The 23,296-nt window shown below is 42.5% G+C and overlaps 1 protein-coding gene across 1 annotated transcript in view; it reads left to right on the forward strand.

Annotated features, from left to right (window-relative positions):
- Positions 1 to 23,296, forward strand: part of BEND5 (BEN domain containing 5) — an 860,026-nt gene that overhangs the window by 765,567 nt on the left and 71,163 nt on the right. Inside the window, exons 10-11 of the mRNA XM_085067639.1 lie at positions 1,938 to 2,090; positions 15,024 to 15,186. Coding sequence (XP_084923765.1) covers positions 1,938 to 2,090; positions 15,024 to 15,186 — 316 coding nt within the window. The remainder of the gene's footprint in view (positions 1 to 1,937; positions 2,091 to 15,023; positions 15,187 to 23,296) is intronic.

Genomic DNA, 23,296 nt, shown 5'->3' on the forward strand with positions numbered 1-23,296 from the left:
AATGAATAAGGACACTATGACACACCACAAATCCTGCAGTTTACACCAGCAAAATTTTATTTGTGTTAAGTCACAAATTATTCTAGTCTATTGTTATAAATCTCACTGTGCTTCTTGATTACTTTATGTTAGTAACGATGTTCCTATAAAGAATTCTGTCTGGTTGTTCTAAAATAAGTATGACTTAGGTCACTGACTCCTGTGTGAAGGACATTCGTGCTTTACAAAGACCCAGTTTAACTAGATTATCTCCTCACTTCATCAAATCACTGTTTTGAGACTCTACAACATGTTCTGTTTTATGGTGATATGCCAGTGTGCATCTGATCTCATCAAATTCTGTTTGTGATGGGGAAATTATCTCATGAAAATAGTTTTACTTAATCTTGGTTTTAATTTCTGTATGCTTGGAGAGGAAGAAAATCCTGTGTGGTGTTTCATCCTGTCAGTGCTAATCTTTCTCCTCAGTGCAGTATCTCCAAATAGCAGATGTGTGCTTTATTGCAGGGCTGGTCCTCTACAGCACAGCAGAATGTTTTGGCAGGAGCAAAAAATTTATTGTATTAGAGTCAAACACAATCAAATGTTCCCTTTCCTATGAAGCATGGTCAGATATTGATATTGCATTAGGTAACATTTTAACATAGCAGAGGCTTAATAAGAGACGTTATTACTCTCTCTAGGCTGTTTAATTAAACTAAACAGTCTCTGTGTATTACACATTGGTTTTATGCCAGGGGAAAGTAAATCTGTATTATATTAGTGTCACACACCAAATGATGTTCTTCCCCCATCAGAGACTCTTTAGAAGAGCTGACACTGCTGCCACATGAGCTGCATAATCCAACCTGCCTTCCTGGTTCACTGGAATGTCCCAAGGCTCAGTACTCTCCAGCAGCCCCAGCAAGCTTTGTGTGCAGGGGAGGCTTGTAGCTGCAGAGCTGCATGCTGTATTTCAGCACAGGGATGAACATCATGAGCATCACCCTGCCAACAGAGCTCTGCTCCATCCCCCTGTTGGGGCAGGGACATCTGAATTCTGGTCACCAGGATGGCTCCAACTGCCCCCAGGCTGGCCAGGTGACAGGGGTGGGCTTGTCACTGTCTAGTCAAAGAGTTTTGGGAGACTGGGTAATCCAGTGGCCTCTGCTCTGATATCTCTCTTTAGTGCTGGATGGTGCCATCTCACTGCTCCTGATGGCACTGTGCCTGGGGAACAAGGTGAGCATTCCCTCTTTCCCACTGATACATGGGAAGGGTAGGGGAGAGCAGCACTTCTGTTTTAGGGGGTCTTGCTGTTTTCTTTTAAAGCAAGAGTTGGTGCAGAATCCTGTAGGGAGCCACAAGCAGAGAGGCATTCCAGGCACGTGCTTGGGGGAGTTGTTCTGTTGAGTTACTGCCACGAAGCAGAGGAAGACAAAACATTGGCAGTGTTTCTCCTTTAACACAGAAATAAACTGCACGGGAAATACTGAAATCTTTTTTACACAATTTTTAACCTGTTTCACCTGGCAGAAGGGTACATCTGCATAATTCAGTGCAGAACCGTGCAGAGATGGCAAAGCTGTGCCCAAATAATTGTGCTCTAGAACTGGAAGGTGCATATTTTTATCACTGGCTGTAAGCCCTGTATCACAGTGAAAGGTAATGATTTGGCTCTGTTTTGCACACTGTCCTGTGCAAAATGTTCCAATATTCTCAAAACAAAGGTAAAGAAATGCCTGTCATGGTGCTGTGTTGTGTTTCACATGCCCCACAGAGAGGCAGGAGTGGTTGGATGCATCACAGCAAGGTGTTTAGTGTGGCTCCCTGGTCTGGCACCATGGATGGGCTCAAGAATGGCAGCACTGGATTTATGGGAGGCTTCACCTGCATAACTCAGTTATGATTTATCTCATGCCAAATGTCGTGTTGTTGTTGTTGTTTCCCCTCAACAGAAGATTAACCTGGAGTTCTATATTGACATCCATGCCCACTCCACCATGATGAATGGCTTCATGTATGGGAACATCTTTGAAGATGAGGAAAGATTTCAGCGACAGGCTGTTTTTCCCAAGCTGCTCTGTCAGAATGCTGAAGACTTCTCTTACGTAAGCCATGTTTTTCTTAATTATTTTTTCCTGGTTTTTTGGGGTTTTTTAATGATAAATTTCTAGCTTTATTGGATTGAGGTAATTTTATTTCAGTATGAAGAATAGGCTACTTAAAAATTTTATGATTAGCTACCATCTTCCCTCTTATACTTACCTTATCCCGCAGTGGTGAGTTGTGATCTTATGTATGGCAGTGGACACATGAACAAAATCAGGTTCTTCATCTTCCAGATAACAACCTTTGGTTCTGAATTACTGGGACACCCTGTTTTTCTCAGATATTTTGTCTTTTGATCAACTGGATCATTTATTGTCCCATTGTTTATAACATTTGCCAAAGTTTTAACTTGTACACTCTAAATAATAATATGCTGGAAGTGGAAATAAAATTAATTACCTTGAAAGAAATGGTTAGATAACCTCTGTTGAAAGCTGTGACAAAGGGAATGTATGCTTTTGAAATTCTTTGCTATTACCATAGAAAACTGTTCAGCAAGAAGACTTACAATTGCCCAATACTTGTAACTTGGAAGAAAGTACATGTGTAGGTATCTCTGATATTGGAAATAAATGGCAAACTCTTCTAAATGAGTTGAAAATGGGCAGATATTTTTAGAGCAAGTTTCCAATAGGTAGAAGAGCTCAGAAAACTGTCCAAAGTGCAGAAGACCAAATCCATCCTAAACAAGGAGGGACAGCACTGCATCTGTTCCCAGCTGTTTGGAGTCTGAGGAAGAGGAAATTGAGTTCAAGGAACACTTGTTCTTACCCAAAGAGACCTCAGTGACTGAGTTTCTGGTCTGCACCTGGTAGTTTCAAAAACACATTACAGATAAGGGGCATTAAAAGATGGTAGGAATGAAAACCAGCAATTGATAGGAGCTGAGAAATTCTGTGCTCAAGTGTGGGATTTCTCTCTGCTACGGTGCGAGATTAAGTGTTCCTCTTAGCACAAGCCTTGGTTGACAAAGGGAAAATCTTTGAGAAGATGATGTAGGAATTAGAAGCCAACAGCTAAATAAACAATTGTCTCTCCCCTTTGCCTCTTGAGCTCCTTCCTGGAGGAGCTGGCAGTCAGATGTACTTGCTGGCAGAGTTCCACCTAGGTGCTACTGGGTGCATTCAGCTTCCCCCTGACATCCTGCTGCTCTCTTGAGACTAGAAGCTTTTCCTGGATCCATCCAAGCCATTCCTCCCAGGGCAGCTGAGCAGAGAGAAGTGCTGGGAAACAAGACAGCCACAAAGTGTCTGATGTGTTGAAGTGATTGTGTGTCTACAAGCAGGAAGGTCTGTTTTCTGGTTCTCAGCTCCAGCCATGTGGGTTATGAGACTGGTTGGAAATATCAGGTGAAGAGAGGAAAGGAATCCAAAATGAGGGGGAAAATGTGCTGAGGACTTAAAACAGTGTATGTAAATATGCCCTATTGCCTGCTCAAAGGGAAAGGGGGGAAGTGCATCGTTAACATTACCAGGCTGGTGTTTGAAAGTGTGGGAATGGACCACTGTTGTTACTAATTAATTTTCCAAAGCTTCGGGAGGTCTCATTTACATTGTATGCTGCTGCGGCCATTTGTTGGGATTATAATACTTCAACAGCAGCACTTCAAGTGAAAACTGGCGGCTGCATGAAGTGTTGTCCATAATTGACTAGCTCCATGTCTTCACACAGCACAGAGACAATGTCCCATTATGTTATCCATTGACAGTATCATTGAAAAGATTACTCTCCTTAAAGCATCTGTCAACCTTGATTGATTTACAAGGGACAAAGCCCTGAAAAGGTTTGAAGTGCGGGTACAATTTTTGCCACCGTTTAGCATACATAATGGTTCTCCTTTGATGTCAAAAGCTCATCTTCTATTAATAATGCAGAGGGCTTTTGAATGCAGGCTACTTGTGTGGAGTTCCACACTAATAACCTACTTGCTGTGAAATGGGATTCACTTTGGAGAAGCAGTCGTTTGGGTTTTACACGTTCGGAATGAATCCCAACTCAAAGGGATTTCTTTCAGGGCTCTGCATCATTGCAGCTGAGCCCGGCACGGGTTAGGGAAAGCAGGCAAATCCTAGTCTGCTCCTGCAGCCGAGAATCTGGCAGGAATCACGCAGCCAGATGCAAAGGAGCATGAACAACAAGCCTAAGATGATGCGATCAAATGCCTTGCGCCGTTTTGTCTGGCAACCTTCTATTAATATACTTTAGAGTGCATTTCATGCCTGGGCTGCTTTCTTCACCTGTCATTTCCAATAGGCTTTTTTATTTAAATGACAGCATCCAAGGGAGATTGCTGATTAGAGTAGGGGATGGATAGGGGATTTGTACCCACACGCCTGTTTTAGGACCAAAGGAGAGTCACCCAGTGTCTCTGTGCCCTATCTGTTGGGCAAAACACTTGACCCCATGGCTCTCTGGAAGGCTGACTGTGGTTCACAGGCATAAGTTGTGAAAGGGACCAGAAATTCCTCATTTGTACATGGCTTCAGAAACAGGGGCCTGCCTTTGGTTGAGTTGTCAGCATGTGAAGAGGGAAGTGAAAGAAGGGCTAGGATGTTTTGCTCCCAGATAAATACACGAGGCATTCTTGGGCAGCTGCCTGGGAAAAAGGGACAAAATCTGTAAGGAAAACATTTTATATTTTCAGTGTTTAAGAAGGATATTTTTAAACACTGGGGAATAAATATAATCCATATGAAAGCTCTAACAGTGAAAGCTGACAATCTCTTTTGAAAGGCTGACACATTGGGTTTTAGGAGCAGCTGTTGACACCATGTCTGAGTGCATTACACATCAGCCATGGCTTGGAGTAGTTGCAGTTTTTGTAGGGATGTTCTTCATTTGACCTTTCTTGTTTGGGAGAGTGGATTAGTCATAAGGACCAGACACAAGCATTTGAGCATTTCAAGAACCTGCTAGTCTTAGGGGTGGTTAATTTTGACCTTTGTGACAGTATGAGAGGAGACCATCTGTTCTCTCTGGTTCATTTAAAAGAAACAACTGCAGCCATTCTTGGGTGGCTTTATCACTTTACAAAGATTGCTTTTCTTTGAAGTTAAAGGATAAAGACAAGCCAGAGGTACTTGGCCTGAGCTTTCCTAGGGAAGATGTGCTTGTTCCAGCAAACCTCCTCCCATCTCTATGGCAGCCCCTCTGGGCTGTTATGATTTACCCTGGCTGGATACCTCCCTCTGAATCTTGTGACCCCTATTGCAAATCCCAAGGTTTTGGGCCATTTCTGAAGGAGGTGGTGATGCAAGTGCCTGAAGCAGTAATATCAACACATGAACATTGAATGATCAAATCCCAATAATCTGTTCTGAAATAACAAAAAAACAGTTTGTGCTGCATATGGCTGGACAGGGAAGGGGAAGCAGTAAAAAGTTGCCCAGGCCTGGAATTTATCCTGAAGTAAAATCCATACTTGCATCACCATCTCCTAAGTGCCTCTCTGTTGTTTTGGTTAAAAAAGACTCTTGTCCCAGAAAGGCAAAAGCTGCTGTGTTCAGGTAGGTTTTGTTAACATCATGCAAGCTTAACAGATGTACTCAGAAATCTCTTAAAACCTGAGCACAACAAATGATCCTGCCTCCTTTTTTGTAGTATTGTACCAAGGCATATCCAGGAAGACAAATACAGCTATTATATGCTTTAGCACCCCTCTGGGATGCATTTCTGCTTGCTGCTTCTTGGACATGTTGCTCCATAAATTCATTTATTTATTTATTCTGGAGGCTGGGTGAGGCGAGACAGGAAATGTGTTTCTGGTGGCACAGGGAACAGAGTGTGCAGTCTGTCCTTCTGAGTGTTACAGGCTTTGGTCTCACCAGAACTCTGCCTCTTGGAGAGTCTCAGTGAATTGAAACTGGTGGGCTGCACCAGCCCACCCCTCCTTGTTTATTGAGGATTGAATTTGTATTGCAAAGAAAAGGAAAAGGAGAGGGGGGAAGCGTTGGAACAAATGGATTTTCCTTCAGTACCTTCTTGCCTTTGCTCTTTGTGCATATAGGAGTTGACAGTGCCTTCTCCATCCCCACACAGGTAGAAATTTAGAATGTACACAGAAGAAACAAGTTTTCATAGCAATTTTATGGTGTATTCTCGAAGACCATCATTACTCTTAGCTAATGCCGACATGCTGGGAGCAGGTGAAAGCCTCCCAGAGCAGCAGCAATGAGAGCAGCTGCTGCAGGTTCTCCTGCAAGCTGCCTCTCCTGCAGAGCACCACAGATTCCCTCAGCTGGGACAAACTGCTGTGAAGGAAGGGCAGGAAGATGGATAAGAAATTGGACACCCATCCTCCTGCCAGGATATCTGTCTGGGTATTACTTTTTTAACCACTTGGTATTTTAACATATGTAGAATACAACTCTGGCTCAGAGAACTGTCCTGGAGCAGTGAGAGAGGCAAGAAAGAGTGTGAGCAATGGCTGCATTGGGTTGCCCTGGGAGCAGCATCCTGTCCCTCCTTAGGAACTCCATAATCCCCTGATTTAGGCCTGCAAGTGAGAAGAACTTTTCTTTGCCACGGAGCAAACCACTTATTCTGCAGACTATTCAAAGCAACTGTGTGCATGATGGCTGTATTTTCCTTTTTTGCTTCTCATTGTCCTAGTTTTCTGTCATTTGTATAAATGATTATGAAAGCACTCCCAGGAGACCTCGCTCACACTCATGAAAGTATTGTAAAGAGAAGCATTGCAGGCTACTGCTAGAGGCTATTTTATTGTATATTTTGAGGAAACGTCTCGTTTTCTACTGACAAATGGAGAAAGTGAGAACTCCAGAGACTTGAGTTATTTTCTAAACAGTGTGATTATCCTGCAGAGCTTAGACTAGGAAATGGCACCATTGGCATCTTTAGAGGAGCATGTGCTCAGAGAAGCAGAGGCTGCTATTAGTAAGAAAATAGAGGAAAAGCAGACCTTTTCTTCATTATTAACCTGAAGCATTTTCAGATCCCCGATTTGTGTTTATCACTGGTCACAGCCTGGGTTGGCTCTTAAAAGGGCCATCAGAGTTCCAGCCTAAGTCTGGTTAGTGAGGGATAGGTGAATGTTTGAGAAGGTGACATTGTCACTTGTGTTAAATGAACCTCTGGTGATGGGCAGATGCAGACTCACTACAGGAGGAGCTGAGAGGACCTAAGGAAGGATGGTTTGGGATACAGTACCCTCTGTGTGTGTATTCAGGATGGCAGGTCTAGTAGCATGGAGCTCTAACTGAGGTTTGCCTTCAGGATGGGGTGGAATCTGCCTCCTCCTCCTGTTTTTTCCACATAGGCTGTGATGGGCTGCCCACTCTGTAGGGAAACCCTGTCTGGCTCTGTGAAGGTCTCAGGCCACGGCCACCCTGCTTTGTTTGGCTGCAGCTGTTTAAAATCTCTCTCAGCTGGTTTGATTTTCATTCCAGTCGTGTTAGCTGCTGTGCTAAAGCCAGTGAACTCAATAAACAACCTCAGAGCTGCAGCACTCAGGGAGGTGGGAGCTGGGAGTGCAATGAGTTTTGGTGCACGTGGGGAAGGATTCTGGGGAATGGGAAATGCAGGGCCAAAGCCCTGCACTGGGGCTGCCAGTGTAACTGGGACAAGGTGCAGGGACCTCCATCAGTCCTGGAGCTGTACAGCAGAGCGTGGATATTAATGAGCAGTAAAAAGTGCTGCTATTGTACTTCTCGCAGGTGAACAGCTGAAACCCTGAAGCATGAAAGGCAGCTACTTTTCTAGCTGCAGAATTTCTGAGAAAAAGCACTAATTTGGTACTTTTGGTCTTGAGGCATAAACCGAGAGTTTATAAAACTCCCTCCTTCCAACCTCTCTGCTAATGACCATGCAAATATGTGTTTTTATCAGCCAACTTAAGCAGGCATGACTGAAAGACACTTGGGAGGGCTGGGGAGGGGGAAAGATCTGGTATTCCTTCACTGCACATTAGAGGGATAATGAAGCCCCTCAGGGAGCAGATGTGTGTGTGGTGACAATGTACCTTTAAACTGTTATTTCTCTGAGGAGAATTGCAGTCTAAAGCCTGAGAATGTGGTGCTAGGCAGGTGTGCTCATGGTACTCTACAAGGTGATGCTGCCTCTGAGAAAGGGTGATTTCTCTCTGCTTCCCACTGAGCAGGAGGAAGAAGGCAAAAAGAGATAGGGAGTAGAATGGTTAAAAATCTCTTAGGACTTGAGGCTATTTGGTCTTCAAGTTTAGGCATTCTCATATTCTTGGAGCAGATCAAACTGTTCCAGATCTCCTCTGCTTGCCTTTCCTTAGATTTCTGCAAATCAAACTCTAGATCAGAGAATATTCTGCAGCTAAACCCAAACTTTGCTGCCCACCTCAGTGTTTCCTACCAGGCACAGAAGTTATAAAACAAAACACTGTCAACTGCAGAGCCGTCTGTGAGAGTGAGTGAGCCATAGTCACAGGAATATCAGTCCAATCTGCCTGTTCCTAAGGAATCTGGAAAAGCTTCAAACAATGGAATTCCTCTTTGAGACGATCCTGAACTTTTCTAAACCTCCCAAATTTCAGTAGTCACAATTGATTTTGAGATGAGATAGGTTTTCTTCCTGTGCACCAGAAACACAGCTGAGCTGCAAGGTGAGATGACTTGTGGAGTAATTTTGAGCTCTGTTCCCATTTCATCACATCTCTGCTCCCAGAATCCTTCCTCTTTGCCTGCTACCTCCTTCAGATCATCTGTCTGCTTTGGGGATTTATGCTGATTGTATCTTGTCAAATAAATTGGAAGAGGCCTGCCTGGTAGCAGCCTCCCAAATGCCATGATTTCCAAGTCTCCAGACTCAGTTGGCTTGGAGTTGATAGTCTATCACAGAAAAAAAAAAAAAAAACAGAAAACCCAAACCACATCTACTTTCCAGTCTATTAATAGAGTTAATGGAGCTGGTGAGAGGTGGGTGTGATGAGAGAGTTACGTTGGCTTTTGAAACAAGGAATTTGCTCAGTGCTTCCAGAGAAGTAAGGAGGTAAGTTTGGCTTGTAAAACAGCTCGGTGGGCTACCAGCTGCAAGAATGGCAGGGTCAAAGCTGTGAGAGCTGCACACATCGTGGCAGGAATCAGCTCTGTCCACACAAGGGAAGTAAGTTGCCACTCTCACCTGTTTGAAGCTCCCTGTGGAGGGGCAGGCAGAGGAGCCACAGTTTGCAATATTGCTGTTTGCAACCTTCTGTGGCAAAGATTCCAAAGCCAGTGAATTTCTGTGCTCTCTTCCTAACTTTTTCTGACTTCAATAAAGCATTCCAGAAAATGAGAGTGCGTGAGTTATAGCTGATACTGTAAAACTGCTCCCTGAGATGGATTTGACACTGTCTGGGCTCCAGTCCATTTCCCAATGGCACGTCTATTCTTCCTTGGTGACAAGTGTGTCATTCCTTTTTTCTAGAGCACTAACTACTTACTTTTTTATCATCACTTTTTTTTGCTACGCTGGGGTACTGAGTTGAGGGCTCATAGAGGTCAAACCTGCTTTAGGAAAAACCTTTCTCTTCATCCATGAGAGCAGCATCAGCAGACAGCTGTGGTGAGGTTGTAAACGAGTCCTGATTACACTTGGCCATTGCTGGTGTTGATCAGTGAAGAACGTGAAACAACTTGTATGCACAATCCCAGCTTACCCCAGTAGGTAAAGGGTTTATTTCTTAACTATAGAATGAGCAAAATGTAGGCAGTTTTTCTGAGTTTGGGGTGGGTTTTTTTAGGAGCAGTTAGGCTCAATTGTGAAACACAGCCATGGAAATGGCATAGGGTGACCCAGCATATTTTAAATTCTGTGTTGTAATATGAAACTATTCTCTAATTATGAATCCTCTTAGTGTTTTTGTCTCTGCTTTTCTCCAGGAAGATTTCCAGCCTCATTCTCAGATTTTTGAGCATGCAGTTGTACATGCTGCATCCTTTTGTAGAATACTTCCTGGACCTACATCTTCTATATATATCAGCAACTTTAGGGAAGATCTCTTTATTCTGAGTTTCATTCAGATACTTTGTTTGTGAGGAGAAAGGATCTTCTGGGAAACATTCATGTGCACACTAGAGCTCAGATTTTTGAAGATATATGCAGTTTTCCACTTCCTTCCATGGGCACATCCATAATCAGTTGTGTTGCAGGAGATGTGGACAGCTGCTAAAATCTATCTCTTGGTTTTCAGGAACCTCCCTGGACCTTGCTATGCCAGAAATTCATCTTCTGCATTCTGTCAAAGTCTGTCACCAGATTTCTGCCTGGTTGGCAATTTTCTGAGTATTTTGTGCTTTTTTTTCTTATCTTGCTGGGTTGGAGAAACACCCTAGGGTTGATAAAAATGATGTACAGTCCATACCCTGGTTCCCATGTTAGGAGCCTGGCAAGGTCTGACTTGCTCCTTTTTTTCTTGATGTGTTGAGCAGTTCCAGAAGATGACAAAGATTCATTCCCCAACAAGTTCTGGATGAGAAGGTCCCTTTGTCCTGCCATCTGTGAAAGGCAGAATGAAGCCCCCATCCATCACTGGCTAGACACAGCCAGCTTGACATCCATCCCTTTTTGTCATCGCTTCTTCTACTGAAAAGTGGATCCAGTTTTACAGGGTTTTGCCTCCAATTTTTGCTTTTGTGCAGAAAACTTGAGTTTTTTTGATGCTGAAGTGAGATAGGTCCCCTCTGTGGTCACACCTACACAGAGGAGGAGGTCTCACCAGCTGAAGCTAGTTGAAGCAAGGGACAGAGGCTCTGGCACACTGAGAGGTATGACCAAGGGCCAAGATTTCTTTTTTGCTTTGAAACCACCCCAGAAAGAATTTACATGCGATTTTTTTTCTTTCTCACTTTCTTCCACGCATCTTTGTCTGCTGCAATGTCTGAATAAGGTCCAGCTGGTTCACAAATGTCTCTGTACTGCCTGGCTGTTCACTGCCATCCCCAGTGGGAAAACTGGTCACAGAGTTCCACATTCAGCACAGCATGGCGAGGAGGAGTGAAATCTGGTAGGGAGGCCTGGGGAAGCTGCCACTAATGCCTGAGGTGTAGAGGGAGGGTCAGCACACCTTGGGGCTCCCAAATGTGTTCAAAATCTGGTTATCTGGTGAGTTCCTTCCCACCAGAAAGTAAGGGATTCCTTCACCCTTCCTTCTCTGCTCTTTTAACGCTGGATTCCTTGGCAGCTTCTAATTCTGTGGATAGCTATTTGTTCACTGAATTTTCTCACACCAGCTGGGAAGCAAAGTCCTTCTGTGAGCTTTAATGTATCTGTGTGTTTTAATAATGCATTACTGTTGATTTTATACAAATATCACTATTTAAGAACTTCAAAGTCTTTGGTGTTCCCCCACCCTCCAGACTGTGTTTCTCACTGCTGCTGTTGTTAACACTCCCATGCGTTTCAGCTTTGGAGAAATAAATATTTGTTTAGCTGTTCTCCTGCTGTGCCTGCTCAGTGCATTTGTTTAATGATGACTTCAGTTCAGCTCTGCAAAGGGTTTAGGGAAATAGATTCTCCCAGAAAAGAAGAGACTCATTTGCAGGCAACTTTCCCTGTGTTCTTGCCCCACTCTTGTCACCCCCACCCCTCTTTTCCCAGGATTAGGGTTTGATTAAATAAATGTGCATGGGCAAAACTCCAAGATCAGCTGTGGTGAGGAGTCTAAGGTTTTTTGCCTGATTTTCTTTTTCTCATTTCATTTATCTTGACCTAAAACAGTGAGTAGAAGGTTAGACTCAGCAAGCACCTGCTGCTCTTTCTTGTCATTACCTAAATTCTTTTTAATATGTAATTTTCTTTTTCTCCTCTGAAATATCAAATCACATTTTGGCTTATAACATTTGCTCTAGAGCCAGGCCCAAGCTGCTGTTTCAAAACATAAATTTGTCATGTTCTACCCCAACCTTCTGGAGTCAAATGAGAGATTACACTTTTTACTCAAGATACCAAGTTGGTCAATGCCATCAGTTTTTTTTTCAAACTGAGGACAACGGTAACCTTCAAAATCTACATTTATGCACCTTAATGAAGGTTCAGCTTTTTATTCCTGGAAATTCAGTACCACTTGGCATAGAAATGAACAGACGATTTTATTAATGACATTGTCATTTCAAGTAATTTTGCACAGACAAAACTGAAACTCTTCTATTAAAAAAACACCCATGAACACAAAAAGAAAAAGAAAAAAAACCCCACAAAACAAAACCTAAAGCCCCAAAAGCCCCAGGCCCCACAAAATACCATTATTAAAATTCAAACTCTGGTAAGTTCTAAATTTTGTTTTCTTCCTTCTTTTTTTAACCATTTACAAAACCTTCTTGAAAATATTTAAACTACTTATGCTTCACTTTTGAAATACAACAGCATAATTTTGCCAATAACTAGATTTAACTTCTGCTAGAAAGCAAAACTCCCTTCAGTGAAGTAACACATCAGACTCTCTCTTCATATATTTCCAGCTGACAAGGTTTTAGCCTATAGCAGAATTTTTTTTTTTATTATGCTTCAGTGCATGACCTGGCACTTGTGTGGCTGAGTTTCATCTAACTACAATCACTCTGGCCCTCAAAGTCATCCCACTGCTTTTTCATTTGTATGATATTCAGAACCTCCTCCATAATGATGATTCATTCCACAGTGTGTCATCAGCAAATTTTGTTGGCATGGTCTTCCTTTACCGTGCCAAGAACTGTGATGAAAATATTATGTAAGATTTATCTCAAGAATCATCTATTAGGAATTCTACTCATAACTTTCTTCTAGCCTGATTAAAATAATGGGAAGTAGGAAAAGGACCTCATGTGCAAACTCTTTCCCAAAGACATGAGCTAGACTCAGCAGATACTTGTCCCATTTGTTTTTAAACATAGTCGATGAGATTCCATAATCTTCACAAATGTTCCATATCAGTAACTGAGTCTCCTGCTCACTGAAGTGCTTCTATCCCTAATGTCTTCCCTGAGTCACTTCCTCCCACTTTTTCCTTGTTTTTCCTGTGCCAAACAGAGTCTTAGAATAAGCTTAGTCCCTTTGTGAGTGATGTTTCTGCACACAAACCCCAATATCCTGTTCTGGCCCATTTGTTGTCCTGTTCCTTTGAGCTGGGCTCCAGCAGCAGCTGATGCTCTCATGAATCAGAAATTCCACTGCAGGCATTTGTTTGAGCATGAAGTTCCATCTACTGAAGTCCATGTTCACCTGGCTTAGGAAGCAAGCCCAGAGCATGATTATCTTCCTTCATGTTCCTGAAATTTAACTGAGGATAAAGCTCCCCTCAGGTTCAGGATCTCAGTTGTCTTTTGAAGGTTTCTTCAGCAGGAAGCCAGAGAACATTCCCTCTTGTAGACCTCTTTCAGTATTTTATCCCATATATCAAATTAACTGTTAATTTTCCCAACATTCCTTATGAGTGCTTTACTTCCCTGTCCCATAGGTATTCAGAATATCCTGCAGGCTTCTGCCATGTATTTTGGCAGAAATTATATTGTATTTACATAGCAGAATGCATTTTGTGTACAAATTCCCACAAAGGTAAATATTATGTTACCACAAAGCCAGCAAGTTGCATTTGGAAACACCTATATATAATGCTAATAAGAAACCCAATTCCATTTTACTCTAATTAACCTGGAAAACCTTCCTTTCCACAACATGAGAGAGACTTCAAGACATTTAAAATGTTAATAAACCCACAGGTATTTGTACTCTTTATTTCTCCTTGTATACACTATTCATCAAGAATTGTTGTTTATTTCAGTATTAGCCTGATTTTCTCAGTCTAGAGAAGTTTAGCATTTTGAACTGTTGCATGTCATTTCTTAAATACAAAGGAAATTTTATTTTCCCCCTTTTTGGTAGAAGGTGGGCTTCATAAATATTCACATTGTGTTAGCAAGAAAAGCCCTAAGGCTCCATAGGAAGACTCTGGACAGCTCAAAGAATTCACCATGGGCACAGTGACTGAACAATGAGCTGTGTTAAGGGTCCTTTGTGTTTCACTGGCAACATAAAATTCTTACAGCAGGAGATATTATGACCTTTTATACAACAGATCCAAGCTGGATCATTTTTTTGTGGTTGTCACTAGCGTGTGTTGAGCCCAGATTGGCTCAGTCTAATGGTTATGAGGTTTCTGAATAGAGTCTGAAAATCAAAATGAAATCAGAAACCATTTTTCTGTCTAGTTGGTAGGAACAAGCTCTGAGACTTCAATCAACCTGAAGATGAGCTGCCCTTTAGTCTCCAGATGTCATGCCTTCAAAGGAGAGCTAAAACTCATTTATGGAAATACTTGGAGTCCTCCCCTCCACCCCTCAAATGAATAGTCATAAAGCTGTAGGGTTCTTAAAGCCAGATCTTCAGTAATAGCACAAAATACTGCCTTTTATACTGTGCTGCTAATGCTGTAGAATAGTGAGGTAGATTTTTCCACCCAGAGAGCAACACCCCGTTAACATTTAAGTTAGTGAAGTGGAAATTTCTGTGACCTAATTTAAGAACCAGTCAAATGTCTTAGGTGAGAAAGTTTCACCAAAACGTAAATGCCACTGTATTTCTGCTTTGATTAGGAGGCCAGGTGAAGGGGTGGGGGGAATGGTTATGATAGAGGGGAATGCAGCAGAGAGGGAGGAATCCAATATCCAGGTAATAGTACAGCTTAACTTCTGAGCATGGGGGATCTGCAAGGCTTGCTTTCAACTCGTGCGTGTGACAGCCTTGCTCTGCCTTATCCGAGGGGGAAGGAGAAAAGTTGGTATCAACAGTGAACCAAGATGAATTTTGTGAAAGTCTGCCAGGCATCATTTATAGCCTGTGCACCAGAGCTGTGCTTCCCCTCCAGGCCCTGATCAAGAAACACTGCAGTGTAAATGAGATTGGGTGATGTGGGTGAAGCTGCTCTCTCTGTTAAAAGACTCCTTCCCTTGCTGCCCTCCTGAACTCTCCCTGTGTTGCTCCTCCTGCAGTCCAGCACGTCGTTCAACAGGGATGCAGTGAAAGCTGGGACAGGCCGGCGCTTCCTCGGGGGGCTCCTGAACGACACATCCTACTGCTACACCCTGGAGGTCTCCTTCTACAGCTACATCCTGGCTGGCACTGCTGCTGCTGTGCCCTACACCGAGGAAGCCTGTATCCTTTGGGAATCCATGCTCCCCTGGCAGCACACGTGAACAGGGCACTTCAGGTAAATACCTCTCTGTCTCCATAAGGGTTTGCCGAGATAGGAACACACAAGTGGAAATGTGAGTCTGCTCCTCATGCTTTAATTTCCCTCCTATTGATTCTCCATACTGTGGAAATTCAAGAAGAGAAAGACATTAGATCAAGTAAGCCATTTCCCTCTTGTGGGAGATTGTCTCACACACTTGTTATAGAAGCTAGTCCTGGAGAGTCTGTGATCCATTTCCTTCCACAGGCTTCTATTTCTTTCTTCATTTCTCTCCTTACTCCCTCATTATCCCTGTGTTTGTGTTATTGTTTTAATAGCAAGTTGAGAGTGCATCTTTGGTACTGAGTTAAAATATCTTCTCTGCCTTTGAACTGCAGCCAAAAGGATCCATTAGGTTCTGCAGCTGCCTCGAGGACAAATCTTCAATGCCAGTTGACAAAGAAATGGAAGTCAAATAGCGAAAACAAAACCATCAAAGTCATTGGCATTTTTGAGTGCTCAAATAGAAGCAGTGTCTCATTCCTCAAAAAACACATATCCATCTGGCTATCTCAATGTATCAGCAATTTGTAGAATTGTTCTGACTGGTCTTATGATCTGCTTTTATGTTTTTCTTTTCCTTTTTGTCACCATGCTCAATCAAACAGCCAGTGCCCATACTTCAAGCTTGGGTATGTTATTTCATTTTGTCATTCTATCTTGGCAGCTTTTGAAATTTCCACAGGTTTAGAAACACTGCAGAGGGAGAGAGATTAGCTGTGATTGCCTGTTTACCTTGCCACTGCATTTTGGAAGTTGGGGGTAGCAAGGGAGAAATTTTCATATGAGACATAATTCTTCACCATCCATGTATATGGGTGCTCTGTGTGGGAATAAGAGTGGGAATCAGGGAGAAGGGAAATGAATTGTTTGTCATTTGGGGTTTTCTGGTTTGACTTCTCCACTGAAAATGAAATTTGGGGGAAAGAGGGAGATGAATATATCAAAGTGACTTATCAAGCTTGAGCATTTGGAATGGAAGCTCTTTTTTGCCCAGTAAAGTTAACTGAAGGAAAAGCTTCTTGCCACATTCACCAGTGTAGTAGATCTTGCCACTGTGGGGAAAAAAAAAAAAGTCCTTACTGTTAGGTTTAGTTATTTATTTTCTTAAGTTGGTATTTTGGTGTTTAAATAACCTCTGCCCTATTTTCACCTTAAATTTTCTTCCTCACTTTGTGCTCATTGTGCTGACAACTGCTTATCTCTCTTCCTTATTTAGCAAGAACAGTTTTTACAGTGAGGAATGGAAAGAGCCCCTATACACATGAAATCATGATTCCCTTGGATGTGTTTTTCTTCATGACTTGTAGATCACACTGGCTTAGTTTCCTTTTCCATCAAGATTTCAGGTTTGTGCTTCACATCGCAAAAGTTTCACCTGTGGGGTCCAACATCTGCATTTTCTTGGCTTGCCCTGCCTTCTGCAGGCAGAGATGCTCCATTCTCTGTTCATCCCACCAGCAGCTGGAGCTCAGAAATCAGGCTCCAGATCAGAGATCCTCCTTGAGGTTGGTGCATGGAAAATCAAGCAGCAGCTTGGTTTCTGCAGCTAGGGTTTCACCCATCTGAGTGGAAAAGGAGGAGAGGAGCAGGTTTTGATTCAACTGGCAGACAGCAAGCAGGGGAGGCTCTTTGCCCATGGAGTATGCTCCACTGGCATTTTGCCCTGGAAGGTTTTATTATTCCCTTTTCAGTGGAGGAATTCTATCCAGTGTGCTGCCTATGACAGCTCTTCCTCACGTGCAGTTTTCTAGTTAGTGAAAGAAATGGAGCTGCTTGAAATAGTCTCTAGACTGGTCTGATCCAACACAGGAGTGGCCACTGGATTTATGCACATTCTATCCTGGCAGGGGAGGAAGTTTCACATCACTGAAGTGCCTATGACTGAAAGTAAAACAATTGCAGAACGTTCCAATTTAGCCTGAACAGCCCTTCCAAGCTATTTGCAAGTCAGTGATTAATTAATGCTCGGATTTTTTAATGGACCTGAACCAAAGACACAGGCAGTCAGCTCATATTGGCCTCCAAGGACAGGGCTGTTTCTATTAACTGTCTAGTTACGTGCAGGCAGCAGCTCAAGCAAATAAATGAAGAAAATAGAGTGAGCCCAAGAAGTGTGAATTGACAGGGCAAGTATTTGGGAAATCTGCCTTTAAAGGTTATTTCTTAGGACTTTGTTCATCCAATTGTGATGTTATTGGGGTGTGTGTGTCTCCTTTTTCCTCTTTTCCTCCCTTCCCCTTCCCCTTCTCCTTCCCCTTCCCCTTCCCCTTCCCCTTCCCCTTCCCCTTCCTCCTTTCCTTTCTTTTCCGCTTTTCTTTCCCTCTTTTTTTCCTTTCTCCCTTCCCCTTTCCTTTCATTAGAAACAAGATCAGGGAGGCTAGGATTGTTCAAAGCTTCAACTGCTGGATTAAGAATTGCAGACCAAGATTCAGCCTCAAATTGAGGGCAGCCATGACCATGAGAAGAGACTACAAAGCAGATCACACATCCAGAACTAGCCATACTGGCTTCTTTTAGAGAAAAAAATAAATTAGGATCTCCAGGTTCTGCGAAATATTAATTTAGCTTATGTTGTTCCTGTTGACAGGAAAACTGAATGAAATCTGAATAGTCTTGTGTTTGCTCTGGTGACATGTAATGATACCTGTCAGCTTCTTTTCTTTACAGCATTTGTGGCAAATAAAATCACAGTACTACTCCCTTTCATGCCATGATATAAGTGGATTAGGTTTGTTGGTGGGATTTTTATCTCTTCATGTTCTCCAGGTTTTGCATGCTAACTCTGTGATCCATACAAACCTGTGTAATAGATATATTTTTACATTGGGTGAGATTATGAATTTTGTCCAGACTGGTGTGACTGAAACATACTTCGTAATTTTTGAGATAGGTGGATACCTTACATGTATGAAAATAGAAGACAGACTCTTAGTGTTTAAATTCTCACATTTCTAGTGTGGAGAGTTACTTTTTTTTGTAAGAAAAGCAAGAAAGAAAGGATGAGAAGGTATCATAAGAAGTGGAAATCAGTTTTAAATTACTCTACTAAGTATGGCTGAATGTATTCTATATTATTTGGTTCAGAACTCAGAGGATGAACACCTGGAATTTTTATAAAAACAAATTGGCTACTGAGACTAGTATTTAAATGAAAACCAGGAGGGAAGGATCTTCCTTCAGCCTGTGCAGAGGGGGTATATTTGGGGCATATATGGTGGGATAACACCATACAGAGTGCTGAGTTTCTGGCCTTTTCTAACACAGAGAATTACCATGGTTGCATCAATGTCTCAGGCCTTGATTGGCATGATACCACTAATGATTACTACCAGAGTGCCTCTTGTGTTTCCATCCAGCAAACAAAGCACTGCATCAGGTACAGCTTCCTGAACGTCCTGTCAGCCATTCCTGCAGGGGAATGTGTGTGCCTGGTGGGTCTGTGTCCAACTGATATGTACCTGGAGTGTGAGAAACATTAGGGATGTGTTCTGTAAGCTCTGCAGAAAACCCTAAGATAACACGTGCTGCAGATAACAGTGAATGGACTCAGCTTCGGAGGCATAATAAGAGGATTGTAGGCTTGTCTGTTACTCTACTGGAAGTGGACAGAGAAATGTTTAAAACCCTTCTCACATATGCACGCATTTGGTGGTAACTGATTAAAAAAGGCAGCACAACAACAGTTAGCTCAGCACCAGGTGAAGAAGCTTTAAAATGAGCTGATATGCTTCCATTAAATTCCATGTTTTACTAGGCATTTACAGGGCTTATGACACGAGGCTTGTAAAGTGCTCTGTAACACTCACCACCAGCAGCTCAGCTCAGCTGCTGAGCTGTCTCGATTCACACCAGCCTCAGAGCTGGGCAGGGAAAAAGGGATAAAAAAAGGGGAAGCAGGATGAATCCTGAGCAGCAGGGCTGAGCCCTGCTCTGCCAGTACACCCAGAACTGGTGCTTTCCAATATCCCACTGCAGCTGTGAGCAGCAGCCATCACAGCCTGACCTGAGAGCAGCCAGCAAAGGACTCTCACATCAACAGCTTTGAAATATATTGGGTTCATTTTTTAGAGTATTTGAACCGGATTCTTGCTGCAAAGCAGGCAGCCCATAACAGGGAATAAAAGGTTTTATTCTCCCAAAGTCCAGCCATGAGGCAGGAAGGCAGAATTGATGGAGAGCTGGCAGGAACTGGTATGATTGTAGCTTGGTAGCTGTGGGGGAGGCTAATCATCAAGATGGGTGGACACCACAATTGTCAGCATGTCCTTAGCTTTTTAGGTGTATTTTAATCTTAATTGCAAGCTTCCTCCAGGTGGAGAGGACCCCATCCAAAGGTGCACAGCTGAACTCAATTTCTTGTTTGTGGGCATAAAGATGTATTTATGTGGCTGCAGCCACAGAATGGAAGCTTGAATTGACTAGAATCTCTCCAGATGCCTAACAGGAGCTCACATCCTGGACTCTTCACACAGGTGGGACCACTGGGTTCATTCTTATTCTTAACTTTAAGGAGAATGTCTGTCTGCTGCTTGACTGGGGACTTGAGAAGTTAAATCCCCGGAGGAAACAGTCATTTGTTACATCCAGATTCCTTTTAAAGAGTACTTGGATCTCAGTAAATGCCTGTCCTGGGGAAAAGAAATCTGTATGCAAACTACAATTCCAGTAAAAGCATCTATAACTTTTAGAGCTTCATGTACCTGCCAGTCCCCTAGGGCAAATGTACTTGGTTATTTTGGGCTTTTTTACATTTCTTTTTTTGGCAACTGCCTGTCCTGATCCTCCTATCTCTGTTAGTGATATCCTTAAGAGAAGATTCTCATGAGACAGATTATGGCCCTTGCAGGTTCATTCCCAGCCAGTAAAGGCAACATTACTAGCAAAAGCCAATGAGGTATGAAAAGCTGTGCTGATAAAGCTGAGGGAGCTCTGCAGAGGTTATCCAGTGTGGCTTATGTTTGAACTTCACTTAGAGCTCCTTGCCAAGATGAGTTCAAAGTAAATCAGGCACATATTCAGGGAAAGGCATCCAGAGGTCTGCACCTTCATCCTTCTTCTGCTAAGCTCCCAGAAACAGGCTCCTTTTCTGTGTGTTGCAAAAGGTGGCATTAATCCTAATCCTGCAGATTTTTCTAAGGGTGACCTCCTTGCACATCTTCTCTCCAGTATTCGGCTGTTTCTTCATACTGTGTTTAGGGCTGGTTTGGAGGAGAGGAAACAAAATCTTCTTTTCAGCTCCCCAGTCTGTGGAAAGTGTCAAGGTTTACAGCCACAATTTCAAATGCTCTTAATATTACTGGAAGCATAGAGTTAAATTATAGAGTTGTAAAGTTACTTTATAGTGATAATGCTGTCAAGCATCAATATCTCTGCCCCAGGGCACCATGGAAACTCAGTTAATGATATAAGAAGCTGATATTTTTCAGGGTTGCAGCTGTTGGCTCATACCCAGAAGGAATCTGTGTGTTTGTTCATATCGGGAAATACAGTGGGACCTGCTCAAAGAAAATTAAGAAACAGTGCAAGTCTGTTTAATGAAGTGCAGTGGAATGAAAGTACAAAGCAGTACATGGTGCTGCAGTATGCACACCTTGTTCTCTCAAAGGGCTCAATGGAGTGGACAATGCTGTGCAAAAACACTTCTCTGCTGTTAAGAGAGGCTGTTTGTGGGGAAGAGTTCATATTTTTGTGTAGATTTGTTTATCTAGTTGCCTGTAGCAGTGACTGCTTCAATCTATGCAAACACTGTCAGGGAGTAGCAGTAGAGAAATGGAAATTAAGGGAAGTGACTACAGTCAACTTAGGAATATGTATAACTTTTGTAATGGATTTCTTAGGATCTGTGTCTCAAAATGCTTTGATAGCCTAGATTAAAGATGCTATAAAAGTGAAGTGTATTATAAAGGTGTTTTTTCTTTTAATTTTTTTTTTCTTAAATGTAGAATAAGTCACAGAAGACACCTTCAAAATTATCCCATTTAACCATATGATTCCAGTTACCTTTTCCTCCCTCTTGTGCACACAGATTTCTTTCCCAGGGATGCCAGGGTACAGGACAGAGAACAGATGGTGGCTGTGGGATGAGAATGTGAGCAGGATGCATATCCAGACTTATAGAACTGCTCTCAAGTCAGTTTTAGACATGAATACACGAGTTTGCCTTCTCTGAAGAGCAGGAAGACTTGAGTAGCTGTGAGCCTGGGCTAGGGAATTTGGACAGGTTGACTTGAGAGCTGTCAATATTTACAACTGTATTCAGGAACAGGGACCTTGTGGACAGCCTGGAGCGTGAGCATCTTAGAGACATATGTGTAAATATCATCCCTGCATCCCACCAGGTGTCCCCAACTCCGTGCTGGCACAGGATGTGCTCCTCAGCCAGGGCAGGGCTGTATCCAGTGACATGGGAAGACAGATCCTCATATGCCCAGCTCTAAAAATGGTCTCATCCAAAGCAGCCTTTGGGGTCTCTGTGGAGACACTGAATGCTACTGGTGCAAAACCATCACTGAGGTTTTACTGACTGAAATCCTCATCAGTGCTTTCCACTCAAACTATCAATGATTCTTGGCCTGCATGAACAAAACTCTCAAATTCAGAAAGGTTTTGATGGTAGTATATTGAAAAAAACCCCATAAAAATTTCCAGCTAATAATAAATGTTACATTTTTCTATTAGCATTTCTTTTGTACACAGGAAAAAATAACTTAAACCAAGCACAAGTGATACTTTTGCTGCATGGTTGGATGGGGAAGTTGATCACATGAGCGATTGCAGGTTGGAGATATTATAAAGAAGGGAAAGTTCTCTACAAGCACTGCTGCTATCCTTCTTGGAACTGGATTTCCTGGGTTTGAATGCCTCTCTTATGAACTTGCTTTTCCACAAACTTGTATTTTTTCTTTTTCTTAGCAGCAACTTAGACAAAACTAAGCATACAGAAGTGATATGAGGCTCTTGGGTGCTCAGAAGACCATACAAATGCTATTAGATCCGTAGTTAAAATAATACTTTGGTAAATGTTAAATTCCTATTAGTAACACTTGCTAAACTTAAGTGCAAAGGAAAGGGCAAGGCTAATCTGAAAGGCAATGGAGAGCAGGGCTTAAAAGATATTAACAATTTGTTGGAAATGTCTGAGGGGAGTGGTTATTATAACTGAAGAGTAATGTCTGTGGGTTGAAGACTTAGGTTAGGAATGGGCTTTAGACAGTGCTGTGCTTTGAAGCTTTCCCAAATGTCAATGGGGATGAAGAAAGAAAAGCCATTCCAAATGAGGTGTTTTTCAAAAAGCAATAAACATCCAAATTGCAGTGTCTCTGGCAGAGGTCTCTGCTTTTCTGCCAGCCTGGGGTGGTGTTTGTGTGTCTCCATGTTTGTCTTCTTTTTCCTCTTCTCTGTTTCTCTTCACTTCTGGCTGAGTGTTTTCTGTGCCTGCCTTGTCTGTATCCTCACCACCTCATTGGCATTGAGGTCATTAGTCCTACCCCAGGCCTTCCTGCTATCCCATTGGGCTTTTTCAGGAGTTGTTTCACTAATCAGACACACCCAGTCTCATGGTTTTGTTCACTTTTTACTGTCTTTCACCCAAACTATTCCTTCCTTCTTTTGCATTTTTTTACTTAAAGGCTCAGCAGGACTGATTGTTCATTAAAGGGAATTCTAGGGTGGGAGCAGAAGTTATTTATTAACTACTACTTCTTTAGTCCCAAATACCAACATTCTGAACAGGCATCAAGGACTTTTTCTTAGGAAACTGCAAAGAAGCAAGCCTCTTCTGTCTGTGTGTCTGTCTCTCAGCTGCTTGACCAATTGCAACTGAATTTGACAGTGATAAAGGTCTCAGAGATATTACATTCCTATGAGTTTCATGAAAAATAGCCAGCTGAATGAGCAGAGAGACCACAATTAATCTCTCCAGTAGGGACAGCTGCATGTCTATTGTTAGAAACCAGAGGAGGACAGTAGGCATGAAAGTCACAGGAAACAGATCCAACATCTTTTCTTTCAGATCATGTCCCTGGTGAG

The sequence above is a fragment of the Lichenostomus cassidix genome, chromosome 8 (assembly GCF_008360975.1).
Source record: "Lichenostomus cassidix isolate B80296 chromosome 8, HeHo_3.0, whole genome shotgun sequence".
NCBI classification, from domain to species: Eukaryota; Metazoa; Chordata; class Aves; order Passeriformes; family Meliphagidae; genus Lichenostomus; species Lichenostomus cassidix.